General features: G+C 37.6%; 1 protein-coding gene across 1 annotated transcript in view; it reads left to right on the forward strand.

Annotated features, from left to right (window-relative positions):
• The window catches only part of LOC149780319 (T-cell immunomodulatory protein-like), a 76,786-nt gene that overhangs the window by 16,521 nt on the left and 42,179 nt on the right, over positions 1-18,086 (forward strand). Inside the window, exons 4-6 of the mRNA XM_089937162.1 lie at positions 607-678; positions 9,581-9,693; positions 16,666-16,724. Of these exons, the coding sequence (XP_089793288.1) occupies positions 607-678; positions 9,581-9,693; positions 16,666-16,724 (244 nt within the window). The remainder of the gene's footprint in view (positions 1-606; positions 679-9,580; positions 9,694-16,665; positions 16,725-18,086) is intronic.

Genomic DNA, 18,086 nt, shown 5'->3' on the forward strand with positions numbered 1-18,086 from the left:
AACAATGTTAGTGATTATGTGCTCTCTTAATGTTTCTGAGAGGCTCATATTGTTGAAATCAGTTGCTGTATCAACTGAAACTTTGTAAATAATGTTAGTATATATCTTAAAGTTTGTTTCCACAGATGTTTAGAGTTTTGATTAAGCATTCTGGCATTATTGTGAACATGTTTAGATTTTTTAAAATCCATACCATATATACTTGCTTATAAATTGAGTCAAACTGCAAACAAGAAAGATCCTGATCTGCCAAGTCATAATACACCTTTAGATGAGAGTCAGTGTTGTTTGTTCTGCTGATAACTCCATACAAACTGCACAGACTCAGATCTGCCAATGCATTATGTGATGGCAGATCTGTATCTGTGCAGTTTGCAGTTGCACTCATCTTATAAGTGAGTATATATGGTATATTTTCTGCATCATTTGCTGTACCCAACTGAAACATTGGGATAATATTAATGTTAAGTTTCTACCTGATGCGCAAGGGGTTTTCTTGCCAGCATAAACAGAAAGCTTCATGATTATCATGACATTCAGAGATAAGATATGGTTTTCCTCAGAATATTTCTTTTTACAGGATATTATATTTTGCTTGAATTACAGTGCCAATGGGGACATGATTCCAGATCTTCTTGGGGAGACGCAACCGGGTCAGAGACTTTATTTTATTTTTAGGTGAGTTATGTGTCCTCAGTTATGTTAACTTGACTTTTGCCAAGCAAGACAACAGATTTTAATCTTAATTTTAGCCAAAAACTAAGAAGTGGGCAAATATACAGAACTCATTTTTTATCTGTTAATGGATTCAGTTTTCCATATTTTCTTTCTGGGCTGTAGATCTTATATTAGTGCAGTGTTCTCAGCACCATTCCTCCTCCACATCTGCATTGCCAGGAAGCAATCACAAAAGTGTTGGCTAAGGTCTGTGCCATTGAGAACTTCCACTGTACATGGACATCACCTCACATCCAGCAGTCTGTTTGACTTTGAGATGACCAATCTGGTTAGGTTCATTGTCAGAGGATATGACAGCTACTTCCACATGGAATGTCGAGTGGTCTTCAGCAGATGTTGTAAACCACTCCTATTGTAGCTGAGCCTGAGCCATCTGTCTGCCTTCCTGGCTTCAACCTTCCATGTCATCTGCGGACCACACTGAACCGCTTTCAGACAGGACAGTGTTGTTGTGCAGTCAGCCTTCTCTGATGTGGCCAGGCCACTAACTCTTCCTGTTGCTGTGGAGCTGTTCAGACCATGTTACACAGTGTGAACAACTGTCCACTAACAAAGTCCCTGGTGGACTGCAGGCTCTGCACCTTGCTGATGATGACGTTGTTAAATGGCTGAGCATGCATGCACTAATGATAATAAGTGCAGTGTTTTGTATCTTGGATTCAGTGTGTTTTATGCACCTAACCTGGGAGGTGATGACCTACTTTTCAGTGTTGCACATTGTTTTTAAATAATATATCTGGACTCTGAACAATTTATCACACATAGTCAGGAGGTTTCAAAGTAGATACATCTTGGGGTGAATATATATTACACCTAAAGTGGTCACTGTCATACTTCCCCAGGCCTATTTAACATGGACTGGTTCAAGCCCTAATTAACTTATCACCTATTGCCACTAAAATTTAATGCATATTTGTCTCAGTATAAAGTAGTGTCATATACCCAGTCTAATTAACACCAAGGTCAACTTAATAGAGATCTGATGAACATAAGTTAGAAGTTATGTTCTGTTAACTTTTCAGATCACCAATCAAATTACAGTTTCAGATTTATGAAATTGAGAAATGTCATTTACAACATTTCTAATGATAACCCTACCTAACATGAAATGCAATGCTTTGTCTGGCTAGTTGTGGGTATGTGAGAAAACTTGCCAGTAGCTTATTGTGGTTCGGTGGTTCTTTCTGGGGTTTTCCCGGGTTCTTCCTCCACCATTAATACTGGCCGCCATGTATAGCCTATCGTGTGCTGAAAAATGGCATTAAACCCTACAACAACAACAACAACAACAAATTGTCTGGCTAGTTACTAAATATAAGTTGACTGGGAATTCCCAATGTCATCAGAACATTAACCTTTATTGGTACCATCTATACTCGCTTATAAGTTTAGTCTAACTGCAAACTGTGCAGAGCCAGATCTGCTGTCACATAATATGCCAGCAGATCTGGGTCTATGCAGTTTGTTAGGAATAATCAGTAGAACAAACAGCGTAGACCCTGATTTGCAGGTGCATTATGCTACAACTGATCAAGATCTTGGTTGTTTGCAGTTTGACTCAACTTATAAGTGAGTATATATGGTAACTATTAATAAGTAGATCTCCATTTCAATCCAGTTATTTGTTTACCAACTTGGGTGCAATGCAATTTGTTTTCTATAGTTTACGCAACGTCATTTAAATAGAACGCCCATCTGACTCTGTAGACTTAGTGTGCCTTCTGGGTTTTTCTCACTAACCATTCTAGCTAAATGCAGAAATGCACACTGGAAACCTGTAGTGAATCTCTGCCTTGATAATGCATGCACAAGGAGGTCCAAAAACAGACTGAAGTATAAGTGAGGCTTGAGGCGCCTCAAAAAATTAAGAAATGGATGGACATTAACATTGAAAAGAGAAACTGAGTTTTACGGGGTTGGGTTTAAATGGATGAATACTCATTTTGAAATTGCATGGGGAATAAATAGTTTTTTAATGAAGTTGTTCACTTTTTGTGTATAGATTACATTCATTTTGAGGTAAATTACATTTATTTTCAAGATAACCAATCTTTGAGAGGTTATTAAAAACCTTACTCCATACATTATCATTTTTTCACTGCTGTTTCATTATGAATGTGGATACATTCAAAGTGTTATTCCGGATTCAGAACAGAAATTGTTTTTTTTTTTAAATAGAGAAAAAACATTAAAACTTAATTTTTTCTATCAGTAAAATAAATGGATTTTGACTTTTTTTTAAAGTAAACATTAAATTTTTGTACACCGTGAGAAAGCCTCAGATTGCAAATTTAAGTTTCTTACCAACTTGTATCAAACTTCTCCCTAATAAACCCCATCTATAAAACTTAGCTTTCCATATGCTTTGGTTACACTTTCATATGAGTAGGATAAACCATTGATTAGATACTGGATTATTTTACTTATATAATAATATTTCAAATGATGTTATTGGTCAATTCAGATGAGTCAACACATGACTATGACTGCTAGCTTATATATGTGAGTTCATGCATTGAGTCGATGAGGTCCATTTTAGACATCCAGTTTTATAGTGGGTGCACAGGTGGCTGAAGAGGCTGATGTGTGCCCAGAATATTCAATGACATTATGGACAGGGGATGGCAGCAACGCAGATCATAGGGTAACTTTCTTGGCATTTCCTGGCCTGTATCCGTTGTTTTGCTGCAGCTGACCTGTTGGTCTTGCAAGCTGCAGCACCTTTTGCCAGTGGAGGAGTGCAACACATCCCTGTCCTGGGCAGTCAGCTCACATGTGTCATAGCTAATGCCAAAGTTGTTCAATGATGTCATCAGGGTGTCCTTATATCATTTTGTTCTGGCCTGTTTTGTTGCATTTTTCTTGTTCAAGGTCGCCATAGAAGAGTTTTTGGAAAGTAGGTTGTCTGGCATGCAAGCTACATGGCCTGCCCATCACAACTGTGACTGCATCAGGATGGTGTAGATACTGGGCAGGTTTGCATGGGCAAGGATTTCAGTATCCAGGATCCTGTCTTCCCACTTGATGTTGAGGAGTCGACTGAGGCAAGTTGTGTGGAATTGGTTAAAATTTATCGTATGGCACTGGTACAGTGTCTGGGTTTTGCAGGCACATAATAGTGCAGTGAGTACTGTTGTTTTGTACACCTTCAGCTTTGTCTGTAGACTAATGTCTCTTCTGTTCCAGACATTGGCTTGTAGTCTGCAGAAGGCTGTGGTGGCCTTTTTAATCCTGGCATTAAATTCATCATCGATTATGACATTCTAGGACAGAGTGCTGCCAAGATAAGCGAACCTGTTCACTGCGCTCATTTGATGGTCATTGACAGCGATCTTTGGCTCAGAATATGGGTTTCTTGGGGCTAGTTGTTATATTATTTCAGTCTTCTTTGTGTTGATCATAAGGCCAAAGTTTGTACAAGTATCAGAGAACTTGCTGATGCTGCATTGCATGTCAGCTTCAGAGCCAGTGTTGAGGGTGCAGTCATCAGCAGATAGTAAGTCTGTCTCAGATGATGCTCGTCATGGCCTTAGTTTTCCTTGAAGCCTCCTGAGGTTGAACAGTTTGCCACCAATTTGGTATCTGATGCCAATTCCCACGTAACCATTTCTGAAAGCATCAGTGAGCATGACTGAGAACCTGAGATTGAAAAGTGTTGGTGCTAGTACACAGCTTTGCTTCAGTCTGTTTGAGACAGGAAAGGGCTCAGATGTCTCACCATTGTCCCAGTCTCTAGTTTCCATGCTGTTGTGGAATTGCTGCACCATGGTGACAGATTTCCTTGGGCTTCTGTACTTGGCTATAATCTTCCACGGGCCCTCTCTACTAACAGTGTTGAAGGCCTTGGTCAGGCCGACATAGGTGGAGAAAAGGTCAGATTATCCTCCTGGCTTTTCTCTTGCAGCTGAATAGCAGTGAACAGCATGTTGATGGTTCCACGCTACTTGCATAAACCACACTGGCTTTCTGGTAGGAGTCTGTGGTCAAGGTGTGATGTGAGACGGTTGAGGAGAATCCTGGTGAGTATCTTGCTGGCGATGGTGAGCAAAGATATACCTCAGTGGTTGTCTTACGCCTGATGATTTCCTTTGCACTGATACAGGTGTATAATACTAGCATCCTTGAATTCCTGTGAGATTGTTTCTTTCTGCCATAGGAGCTGAAACAACTAATGGAACGTTTGAGTCAGAACTGCACTGCCTTGTATATCTCAGTTGGGATTGAGTTTGAGCCAGGAGCCTTGTCTCTAGAGAGCAGATGTAACTTTTTCTGGGTCTCTAACAGGGTTGGTGGATCATCCAGTGATTCATTGACTGGGGTAGACAATCAATGGCTTCATCGTTGATGGATGTTGGGCAGTTCAGGATGCAGTTGAAATGTTCAGCCCACCTTTCGAGGATCTTCTCTTTGTCAGTGATTAGCGTGTTCCCATCCACACTAACGATTGGGGATGATCCTGATGATGAGGGGCCATAGACTTCATTAAACTCTTCAAAAAACTTCTTCATATCATGCTTGACAGCATAGCTTTGGGTCTCATCAGCTTTGTTACTCAGCCAAGGGTCCTGGATTTGCCAGGGTTTCTGTTGAACAGTCCAACATATGTTATTGAAGGCATCTTTTTTTTAAAAGTGGATTTTGGATTATTAAGGTATGCTTTATGTATGTGAGGTTTTTCATCCAGCAGCTAAGTGTTGCCCAGGCTGCCTACACATTCTGGAAGTCCAGAGGGGTGGATTGAAGATGGTTTTCTAGAGTGCTGACAAAGGTCGTTTTGGAGTTAGAGTTCTTCAGCTTGGCAATATTCAGCCCTTTTGGAATCTTCTTACCTTGCAGGCATCTCATTGGTTGGATATGGATGTTTATCTTGGAGACTACAAATTGGAGGGCAGTCCAACATTCTGCACCACTCATGGACTTGGTCACCCATACATCCTGCTTGTTCCCCATCCTGACTATTCGTAGTCGATGAGATGCCAGTGCTTAGATCAGGGATGCATCAGTGTCGTCCTGTTGTGGGTAGGGAGGTGAAAAAAGGGTTGGTGATGAGCATTTCATGCTATGCACAGGTCTGAAGCAATAGAAAATTATTATCATTGCAGTCAGTGGCCAGTGCCATACTTTCCACTGACCCCTTCCCAGGAGATGTTGTCAGAGTCAGCTCTTGCATTGAGGTCACCAAGTGTAATGAGCTTGTCAGATTTGGGAACAGAAGTTATGATAGAGTGGATTTCTTCATAAAATTTGTCCTTTACTTCTTCCAGATTGTCCATGGTTGGAGCATAGGTACTTTCTTCCATTCAACAGGGGGAGTTTCATGGTCATAAGCCAGTTGTTCACACCCTTTCGAAGTCCAGCTAGCTTGCTAACAAACACTGTATTCTCTGCAAAGCTGTCTCTAGCCTCATGTTACTCGTCACTTCCTCTTCCACTCCGAAAGAAGGTGTAGCCAGTGCTTCTTTTATATAATTCGACTTCTCCTGCGAGGCAGGTTTCACTCAAGGTTGTAATGTCGATGTTGTAATTGGCTAGCTCTCTGCCAATCAGGGCATTTCTCCTCTGAGGTCTGTCACCATCTGTCCAGATGTGTGTGCATGTTCCATGTACTGAGGGCGAGAGGAACGATCTTCATCTTTTTCTTTGTTGTATGTTTCCACCACTGATATAGGGTCCCCACCAGCTGCTGTTAGCTGCTAGGGAAAGAGGGAGCAGGCAATTTTTAGGGCACCTTTTCTAGCCCCTTTCTCGTGCCATGGAGAACAGTTTAAATCCTAAAATGGGCTGCTCAGTCACTCAGGGGTCTGCCAAATTCCACTGCTGCTCTTTGTCAGTGAAGAACGAATATATCAATTCATATGCCTGTGTGCAGATTTGCAGCTATGACTGCCAGTGTACCCACCGCTGCTGCTAAATCGCATATCCTTTGTCACAGGACTTTGGGGATAAAGATGACCAAGTGACTTGTGCAATGACTTGGTTTAAACAGAGGAAGAGTTGTGCATTGTTGACCTCACTCTCTCGTCCAAGACCATCTTGATCCAGTGGCAAGACAAGGTCAAGACAGCTGGAGATGGAATGAGATGCATTGGATGTCTAGGACTACCTATGTGCCTCATCGTACTCTGTGAGCTCCACAACACATTGCTAAGAATCGCCTACCTGTCCGTTGAACTTCCTATCCATTTCCTCCACTCATTCTGCCAAATCCAGTCTTCACATGCTTGAGTAGGCAAGCCCTAACTCACTGAGGGTTGAAGACCCATCGGCTACCCTGACCTAGTTTAGCCCGCCAGTCAAAGCAGTTTACTGGGATGTGGCCGCTGCACATGTTACAGATTCTTGGAGCCACAGGTGAGAGCTGGGTGCATCTGGGGACCAGAGTTGGATGAGCTACCCCTGAAAGGCATGACTGTTCCCCCACCAGAGGTGCTACCTCTCCATTACACTCAGATAGGTAGGATTTGTATTCTATCCCCTATACTTCATTTGATGTATAAGAAGTAATTAATGTGAGAAAACAGAGCAGGTCGGCTTTTAATTGATTGCAACAGTGTAGCAAATACTTCTGCAGATCAAAACACAGTCAGCACTTAATTATGCTCTCATCACTTTGACAGTTGATTGACACTTTTCACATTTGAACACAAGAGGGCATATCACATCTATGATGATTATACTGATAACAAAATTAAACTGTAAACTTAAAACATAAATTTCACTTTTAATTGGGCACTTACAGACATTTTCTGTGATAAAATGAGTGATATGATCTAGGTTTCATTTATCCAGTTTTATGTTGATTGTACTCATGGTAATGAAATTGGGGCCTATTTTGGGGGAATTATTCTTAGTAAGAAAAAATGAGTTCCTTGCTTGCCCCTGCTTTATAAGTGGGTTTGTCTGGACAATTGAGTATCATATCATGATTTTTATTGTATTTTTCACATATATTTATTTATGCAAATATCAAGATGTTTAAAACAAACAGGATTTACAGGACATATTCATAAAATACAGACTTGAATAATATACTTCAGATTGTAGTAACGGATGACAACTAGTTGCTGCTGAAGTATTTGAAAGTACTGTAGAGTTCTTGCCTGGAATCTTGGTCTAAACCTTAGGTTTTGATACAGTATTCTTAAAATATTTATACAAATTAATAATTATCCAAGAACTATAGTGGAATACAAACATAAATTGCAACAGAACTAAAATAAAAGATGGAAGGAATTGGAAAGACTGTGACATTGACTAAAAGGTTTTTCAGCAATTCTTTATCAGAAGTCTTGTTCAGTTACTGATATGTTGAAATAGGAGAACAAGTGCACCCATTCTACTAAACAAACACTTTTTATTTTGCAGCTTTGGATTTATTTCTACAACAGGAGAATGTAAAACAACCACAGAGGATTAAAGGGAGTTAGTACTGTTTGATCAAATATTTTATGGGTACATTACTCACTAAAATCCTGTTAAGTGAAAAGAGAATTTGTTTAGTAATTAATACATTTTAAAAGTTTGATGACAGATTTCATTTGATTTTTTTCTCAATAAGTAAGTTTGATTGAAAAGAATTTTTAAAAATTCTTTTTATTACACGTAAGTTATGTAAAGTTTAGGTGATTGTAGCTGAACTCAGAGATTTAAATGCAATATTTGTATGTCTTATGACCAATATTGTTTGGACCAGGCACACAAAAATTGTCTGTCAGTTGACATTGAGTAACAAACAGTTTTCAAAAGCAATTATTTTGGTCATTATCCTTTGCAATTCAAGTTATAAGACTGCTGTCTAATAAATAATTTGAAATTTATGTGTGTTGTTTAATCTCCTTACCTCATGAAGTTGTCAAGATTTTTTACCTGAAAGATTTTCCTTAGCCATTTAGTGTAGCATGACATGCAACACTGAGTCCTAACCCATTCATGTGTTGATCTAGCAGCATACCATTGTATTAAAGACCTTAAAAACATCTGTGTCATCTGGAACCTAATTACAAATAAAATGCAACATACTAACAACAAGTAATCTTTATCAGTGTCCAGAAATTATTTTTTCAAAATATTTTTCTCTTTGAATGAAGTTCTGTGGTCAGACATGTTGATTGATAAGTCATGTAATTTTTGAGGTCATATGTCTGATGTAGATTTCTAATAACCTAATAATGATCATTTGTTTATTTTCATGCATAAATTATCCTTTTTTTGCTTCAGGACAAACATAATTCTGAAAACTAAGATTGCAGTTTTGCAAAGAAACAGCATGACGGTTGTTGTTGTTGTATGGTTTAATGCCATTTTTCAGCACAAGATAGGCTATACATGGCGGCCAGTATAATTGGTGGAGGAAGAACCCTGGAAAACCCCGGGGAGAACCACCGACCCACGAGAAGCTACTGGCAGGCTTTCTCATGTACCCACATTAACTGAGCCTGAGACTCGAACTCACGCAGAGGTGAGATGGCAGTGATCCGTAACGGTGAGCGCTTTAGACCACTCGGCCACTTGGGGCCCCCAACAGCATGACAGAAAGATAGCACAAAGTTAAGGGTAATACTGATGGTGAAGCAAGAGAAAATCCCTAAAGGAAAACTGCAGATTTTGCTAACTTTTCTGGAACATTTAATAATCAGACTTGTCAAGTTTTCTTTCATTTTTTTTTTGGAATAATATGTTTTCTTATTGCAGAAATTTAATTTTTATGACTTCAATTTTGAAAACATTGTATGGTTTGAGAGATAAGAAAATTTCAGGAACCCTGGTTGCAACTCAGTAGTTCAGATTCAAGTAATAGATTGTATGAGAGCTTTTATTTGATTTGTTCTTTTTTTATAAATAGGAACGGAACCTTTACTAAGTACGCTGTATGTAATGGGACAATAGAAGGCCTGCCACCACTTACACAACCTCAGAATGGTGCATTTGTTGACCTTAACAACGACCTTACAGCAGGTAGGAATAGAAAACGAGGAGGGTAATAAGAATGTTTTGTCTGAAGTGTGTCAGAATGTATTGATACAAGTTTATTTTTAAATGGCAGCCACCGTATTATATTTTGTGATACAGAAGGTCCTATCTGCATTTTTTTTACACTGTCAATGTCGTTGTGTCTGTCTGTATTTTTTTACGCTGTCAATTTGTTTATGTGCACATCAGCTAGTTGTACAGAAGTTCCAGTCTGTATTGTGTGACACTGTCCATATGTTTATGTGTACATCATTTAGTACTTGTCATAAAACCTCATTACAAGTATAATATATGCTGTAATACATGTTCAGAAGGACTGGTTTTGATTTATTATGCTTGAAAATGCTTGTAGTGGAAGGTGTGTGATTTGGATTTTTAACGTAGCTTTAACAATTTATCAGTCATATTGCTACGATGTCTGCAGTGTGACAGTTTATAGTGATGTTTAGCCCTGGGGCATCATGCCGCAGACATGTAGCATGATGTCTCACCCAGTCGCATTATCCTGACACCAGGCCGACCAGTCCTAACACTAACCTCTTGATGCTGAGCATTTAGTTGAAGGAGATACAGTCCTTTCTATAAAGGACAGGCAAGGGACATAACAAAATAATAACTAAATTGTTCTTCGTTGGCAGGTGATCTTTATATATAATGCCAGTACTATCAATGTGCAGAAAAAATAAACATCCACAAGTGATGTTAAAGACATACTTAACACACCAATAAAAAGTACTAAACAATTTTATTTAGCCTTCAGTAAAACATATATAATCAGTGGATCTTTTTGGTGTTGGTTTTGTTCAAGAACAATTGAAGAAGTAGTAAGCAAATTACATTAAAAAATGTTAACACCAAAGTTATTTAAAGACAGCAATTTGTAAAACTGTAAAGAATAAAACAGCAGTTTAGGTGTTCAAGTTTTACTTTATTTAACCGTGTCAGAGCCCCTTAACTTTGAAATGTTCTCAACAAAAACACATCTGAACATTCATTAAACTTATTTTTTATTTGATGAATATTCTGCTTTTCTTTAGCAAAATTAGAAACAAAATTATCACACAATAAAGGCACATTAGTTTGATTATTTACAGATAACCTATACATTATGATTATTGCTAGACAAAAGTATACTGCAGAATATGATAATGCAACAAATTCTTCTTGTAATGTTCATGTGTTCCAAGGGATATAACTCAACTCTCAACATAATGTAATTTACAGAATTATTTGACAGTTACCGAATAGGATGAACTACTTCACTCTGTTTTCTGAGGAAATGTACACAAATATGGCGCTGTGCTAGAATGAAAAGTCCATTAAGCATGAAAGGCACAAAGGATGCCAGTGTTAGGGCCAAAGTCAGGTTAGATATTATAAATCAATGAATTAATTGACAAAGTTCTGTGCTGTTTTTATCACAATAAAGATTTCCATTATTGAAATTGGTAGGGGAGTACAAACAAATGGGGAGGTATGTTCAGATTATACTTTATATGTATTCATCAAGTTATGAATGCTTAAGTTAAATACTGAATGTTAACTACTGCATTATAACAGAAGTAAGATACAGATCTTATAAGTATAATTTGTGTATGCATGTCATGGAGAGGGGTGTATTACATTGTGATATTGCCCATCTAACTATCTGTCCATTTGTTACCAAAATCAACAGTTACCAGAATGTATTGATGGCTTGCGCTTGGGGTAAGGAAGAACCGAATTGATTTTGGGGGCAAAAGGTTAAATAACAAGGTGACTGCAAGAAGAACCGAATTGATTTCAGGGGCAAAAGGTTAAATAACAAGGTGACTGCAAGAAGAACCGAATTGATTTCAGGGACAAAAGGTCAAAGGCCAAGGCAACTGCAAGAAGAACCGAATTGATTTCAGGGACAAAAGGTCAAAGGCCAATGTGACTGCAAGAAGAAAAAGAGTTTCTGCACAATAACTTGAGTTCTTCACTATCTGCAGCTATCAGTCATTGTGGATGGCAAGCACTTGAGATAATGAAGAAACCTATCAATTTTGAGGTGAAAAGGTCAAAGCTCAGCTTCAGAGTGATTGGAAGAAGAAATATGGTTTCCACAAAACAACTTGAGTTGTCAGTCATCTGCATTTACCAAACTTTGGATGGCTTGCACATGGGATATGGAAGAAGCCTGTTAATTCTAGTTTGATAAGGTCAACAATCAAGGTCACTGACTGAAAGAAGAAAAAGATTTCTGCACAGTAACTCCAGTTCTTCACTATCTACAGTTACTAAACTTTGTAGATTGCTTTTTCTTTGGACAAAGAAGAAGCCTATGATTTGGGGTGGAAAAGGCAAAGGTCAGGATTACTATGACTGAAAGTGAACAGGTTGTTTAAGCACAGTAACTTGAGTTGTCACCATCTACAAACTTAGAGATTGTTTGCACTTATGATAAAGAAGAATGCTGCTGTCATTTATGGGGTGAAAAGGTCAAGGTGAAAATTACTGTGACTGAATGGGGGAAAAAATGGTTTTCACACATTAGCTTCAGTTGTCCCCCACCAAATTTCCTCCATAGTTTGCATTCGGGATAAGGAAGAAGCCTTTTGATTTGTTTAAAAGGTCAAAGGTCAAGGCTAATCTAACTGAATGGTTTCAGTACAATAATATTAGATTTACATCTCAGAGTTGGACCAGATTTTGTGGGTGGCTCGTGCTATGGGCAAGGGAGAAGCATACTGATTTAGGGTTTGAAAAAAAGTATGAACAGAGGAAAATTATTTCTCTATAGAACTTCAGTTCTTGATGTTCTGTCACCAAAGGTCCAGATCATTGAGGCCCATTTAGTAATCTCCTGAGTCAGCAATACCCTATGCCCACATAGAGGACTGTTAAACACAAATCTGGTGTATAATGTAATGGTCACAGTACACTGTACTCTTGTTCCAATATGGTTTGTAAAAATAAATAATTATCATGACAGAATGTTTGCTTCATCACCTAAGGTTATCATTTATGTCTAAACCTGACTGATACTAGTGTTTTTGTTATTATAATCTGGTACCCAAACTTGATAATGGGAGTGAAGTCCAAGTAGGTGGGGTGACAAACCAGCACTATAACTGGCCAGCTGCATTCATGAGAAAATGAGTATATTTTATTTTCTATGGTATATCAGGAAATTCAGGGGAAATGTAATTAATGTTACATGTCTCCACCTGAAGATGCAAGCGGAAATCAGAAATTAGTGACAGGTTTGATTCATGTATAGATTATAATGTTTGCATGTTTTCAATGAATAAATAAAAACTAACAAATACAGATTAATGCTACATGAAAAATTAAGAAGTTTTCTTGACAGCATGTATTAAGGGCATCTTTTGTGTGTGTATTAACAAACCAGACTAGCTGCATTCATGAGAAAGTGAGTAAATTTAATTTCCTATGGTGTATCAAGAAATTCAGGATAAATGTAAATATTGTTACATGTCTCCCCCAGAACTTGCAAGTGGGAATCAGGAATTAATGACAGATTTGTATTCAAGTATAGAGTATTATGTATGTCTGATTATAATAAGTAAAAATACCTGACTCCCCTGGGGGTGTAAGATTGATAATATTTTTTTTTTAAATCTTGTCAGAACTGGATGTCAAATTATATTTTTTTAAATTCCTTGCAACAGAAAGTATGTATCAGATTTTTTTTTACATGTGTCTCAGATGCACAACTGTGATTAAAGGAAAATACTGGGTTAGTCCCAAGGAGGGCCTTTGTTATGCTTCATTGTATCAATATACAGTGGTCCCTTACTTTAACACTGTTCAGGGGGAGGTAAAAAGGTGTACTAATTCATTAAAGAGGTATCAGCATATAGTGATCTCTTACTTTAACACTGTTCAGGCGGAGGTAAAAAGGTGTACTAATTCATTAAAGAGGTATCAACATATAGTGATCTCTTACTTTAACACTGTTTGGGCGGAGGTAAAAAGGTGTACTAATTCATAAGAGAGGTATCAACATACAGTGGTACCTAACTTTAACACTGTTCAGGAGAAGTAAAAAGATGTGCTAATTCATTAGAGAGGTATCAACATATAGTGGTCCCTTACTTTAACACTGTTAAGGGGAGGTAAAAAGGAGTACCAATTCATTAGAGCGCTATCAACATATAGTGGTCCCTTACTTTAACACTGTTCAGGGGGAGGTAAAAAGGAGCACTAATTCATTAGAGAGGTATCAGCATACAGTGGTCCCTTGCTTTAACAGTGTTCAGGGGGAGGTGAAAAGGTGTACTAATTCATAAGAGAGGTACCAATATACAGTGGTCCCTTACTTTAACTATTCAGGAGAGGTACAAATGTGTGCTATTTCTTAAGAGAGGTATCAACATACCATAGTGGTCCATTACTTTAAATATTTCAGGGGAAGTAAAAAGGTGTACTAATTCACAAGAGAGGTATCAACATACAGCGATCCCTTCCTTTAACACTTTTCAGGAGAAGTAAAAAGATGTGTTATTTCATTAGAGAGGTATCAATATGCAGTGATCCCTTCCTTTAACACATTAACCCCTGGAGGTTTTTGTCGTTTTTGCCTGAAATTCGAGTAGGAAACACATTTTGAAAGCTATTTCTGAATAAATCCTAATTAATCAACTTCCAGGTGGTTTTCCAATAACATAATGCCTATTTGTGTTAGAAACATCATTTTTCATTGGCTGGTTGGCTCGTGCATGAGCAGAAGGGTAAAAGTTAGAGTTCTTTTCTTTTTTTATTGCTTAAAGGACCTATTATTTTCATATCGAGAACACTCATTATTCCAAATGCCCATTTTATCCTACCTTTTGCAAAGGTTCATCAGTCTGTTTGCAGTTCATACCAGTGTGCCTTAGATCTGAGACCAAAAAGTCTAAAATTCAAACACAAAATTGGACTCTGACCAAAAGCGAATTTTGGGTGGCAAAAAATGAGGTTTTTCCCTCAGTATTTTGTAGTGCAGCTAGAACTTCCAGATTTTTTGGTATCATTGTAGAGCTACATCTGTCTACCTTTCTATAATACCACCCACTTTAGTGTACCTTACATGAACTTGACGCTACAGAGCTTGGCAGTAGGCTACTACCTCCTGCCATGTAAACTTGTCACCAGGGGTTAATGTGTAACATTGTTCAGGAGAAGTAAAAAGATGTACTATTTCATTAGAGAGGTATCAACATACAGTGATCCCTTCTTTTAACTATTCAGGAGAAATAAAAAAGTTTGTTATTTCTTAAGAGAGGTATCAACATACAGTGGTCCATTACTTTAAATATATTCAGGGGGAGGTAACAAAAAAAGGTGTGCTATTTCATTAAAGAGGTATCAGCATACAGTGATTCCTTACTTTCACATTATTAAGGGGGAGGTAAAAAGGAGTACTAATTCATTAGAGAGGTATCAACAGATATATGTGCTAATTCATCAAAGCGGTATCAACATATAGTGATCCCTTACTTTAACACTGTTCAAGTGGAGGTAAAAAGATGTGCTAATTCATTAGAGAGGTATCAACATATAGTGGTCTCTTACTTTAACACTGTTAAAGGGGAGGTAAAAAGGAGTACCAATTCATTAGAGAGGTATCAACATATAGTGGTCCCTTACTTTAACACTGTTCAGGGGGAGGTAAAAACGAGTACTAATTCATTAGAGAGGTATCAACATATAGTGGTCCCTTACTTTGACACTGTTAAGGGGGAGGTAAAAAGGAGTACTATTTCATTAGAGAGGTATCAACATATAGTGGTCCCTTACTTTAACACTGTTCAGGGAGGGGTAAAAAGGAGTACTAATTCATTAGAGAGGTTTCAATATATAGTGGTCCCTTACTTTAACACTGTTAAGGGGGAGGTGAAAAGGTGTGCTAATTCATTAGAGAGGTATCAGAATACAGTGATTCCTTACTTTAATGATGTTCAGGGGGAGGTGAAAAGATGTGCTAAATCATTAAAAAGGTATCAGCACACAGTGATTCCTTACTTTAACACTGTTCAGGGGGAGGTAAAAACGAGTACTAATTCATTAGAGAGGTATCAATATATAGTGGTCCCTTACTTTAACACTGTTCAGGGGGAGGTAAAAAGGAGTACTAATTCATTAGAGAGGTATCAACATAGTGGTTCCTTCCTTTAACACTGCTCAGGGGAGGTAAAAAGGTGTGCTAAGTCACCTTATACTGAAGCAAGTTCAATTAATCTTCCTAAAAATGGGCTGCCTGACCTTATTTTAAGATAGTTTAATCTACATATTTTCACTCATCTGGCTGTGAAGTAAATTGATCTTATAGTATGGCCCAATGTTGGGTTTGCATTAAAATCTTGCATAATTTGTTCTTTGTCAACATTATTTTCTTAACTTTTCAAAAGCCACTGGACCAGTTTCTGACAGTCTTGGTAAGAATTGTCCTAAGGAGATGCTCTACTAAATTGTGAATTTTCCAATGTGATTTCTATAATAACTAAAATTGAAAACCTATTCCAACCTTGTATCCAAAATGGCTCTGCCAGTTTAGATAAAAATTGTTTGGAATGTTTTTTAACAATTCTTTATCAAAAGTTTGTTTCATGGCTCTCCTAGTGATGGTGAGGCTTTGGTAGGAAATATATGAAAAACCTATTTTCAACTTCTCCAGAACTGAAACAGTTTCATTCAAACCTGGTCCAGCTGGTGATATTCAAAGTAGAAATACATTTAATATATCTCATGCCACTAGTTCTACCAAACTGCTGGATACTATCCGCAGTTGTGTCTTTTTACACATACCTTACAAAAGCGTACTTTGGAGCTATGCCATCGTCTCTCGTAGACGGACGGATGCCAAGAGGATTACTTTTTTTGCCCCTTTAGACCAGTATTTGCAGGTGAGTGATGTCAGGCTCACATGGGATTCTTCTTTTTTGTACAAGTTTCACTTATTTAAAAAAAACACATCATTTTCTATTGCAGACCTCTGTGTTATGTCCATGTTTAATGGTTCAGCTCAGCTGGAAATATGGCTATATGAGGTCAGTATAAATAAACATTTCTTATGTAATATAAATGTATCCTTAATTGTTGATACATTACCACAATCATTTAACATCAGCTTGTGTCTCAACTTGTCTTAACAATTTTATACCCATTTTTGAATGTATAAACTCTTTAGTTGTGTATATTTATGAAGTACACATTTTAAAGCCAATACTTGTAATTGTATATTGAGTAGATTTCACATACAAATAAATAAATTTTGTGTGATGAAAATGCATGTTTGTGTGTGAGATATAGATTTTAAACATAGCTTTAACAATTTGTCAGTCATATTGCTATGATGACTGCAGTTTGTCAGTTTATAGTGATGTCTAGCAGTGGGGCATCATGCTGCAGGCATGTAGTATGATGTCCCACCCAGTCACATTATTCTGACACCAGGCCAACCAGTCCTAACACTAACCTCTTAATGATGAGTCATTTGTAAAATTTGGTTATCATGATTCCTTCAGAACAGATGGATTTATCAACATGCAGTTTTCACTGAAAGATGTCTTATAATGTCTAGTTGGTCCTGAATGAAAGACATCTTATAATGTCTAGTTGGTCCTGAATGAAAGATGTCTCATAATATCTAGTTGGTCCTGAATGAAAGACATCTTATAATGTCTAGTTGGTCATGAATGAAAATGCTACTCATCTGAAATCCAGTATGGCCACCATTGCAGCCATCTTGAAATTTTTTGTGTGGCTACACCTCCTAAATGGAAAGTCATATTGACTTAGGGCTGTATTGGAAGATGTTTATGGTGTCATGTTGCTCGTCATTGAAAATGGTACCAATCTGATTCCCAGTATGGTGACCTGATCTTATCGCTACTTCAGAATTGATGACATGGGATTGAAACCAAAAGACTTGTTAGAATATCTAGTTTGTCCTAAATGCAAATGGAGATGATCTTATTTGAATATGGCTGCTACAATAGACATTTTACAAATCTTTTTATGGCTACTTTTCTTGAATGGTAGTTTTCACCAGAAGTCTTCCAGGGATGTCTAATTTGTCTGAAATGAGAATGACTACAATCTTACATCTAATATGGCTGCCACAGAGACTAATTTGAAAATCTTACTGCACACAAATATCAGAGATGGTTTCAATGCTCCACAGAAGAAATAGTCTTATTTTTTAGTTCCTTGAAATTGTTAGGAACATGGGGGGTGTCAGTACCTTCAGGGGACTCTTGATATGTTGTTTACATCACCTGATGGCAAGAGACAAGTCACCCTTTTTTCTTGTATGCATCAGCAAATGGCAGGACATAAGGTATGATGTTTCTGACAGTGACAGTGATATTATTGGTGTTGTGAATGTTACAGTTCTCTATACAAGTTCT

The sequence above is a fragment of the Sinohyriopsis cumingii genome, chromosome 16, assembly GCF_028554795.1.
Source record: "Sinohyriopsis cumingii isolate HCF-2022 chromosome 16, ASM2855479v2, whole genome shotgun sequence".
Classification (NCBI taxonomy): domain Eukaryota; kingdom Metazoa; phylum Mollusca; class Bivalvia; order Unionida; family Unionidae; genus Sinohyriopsis; species Sinohyriopsis cumingii.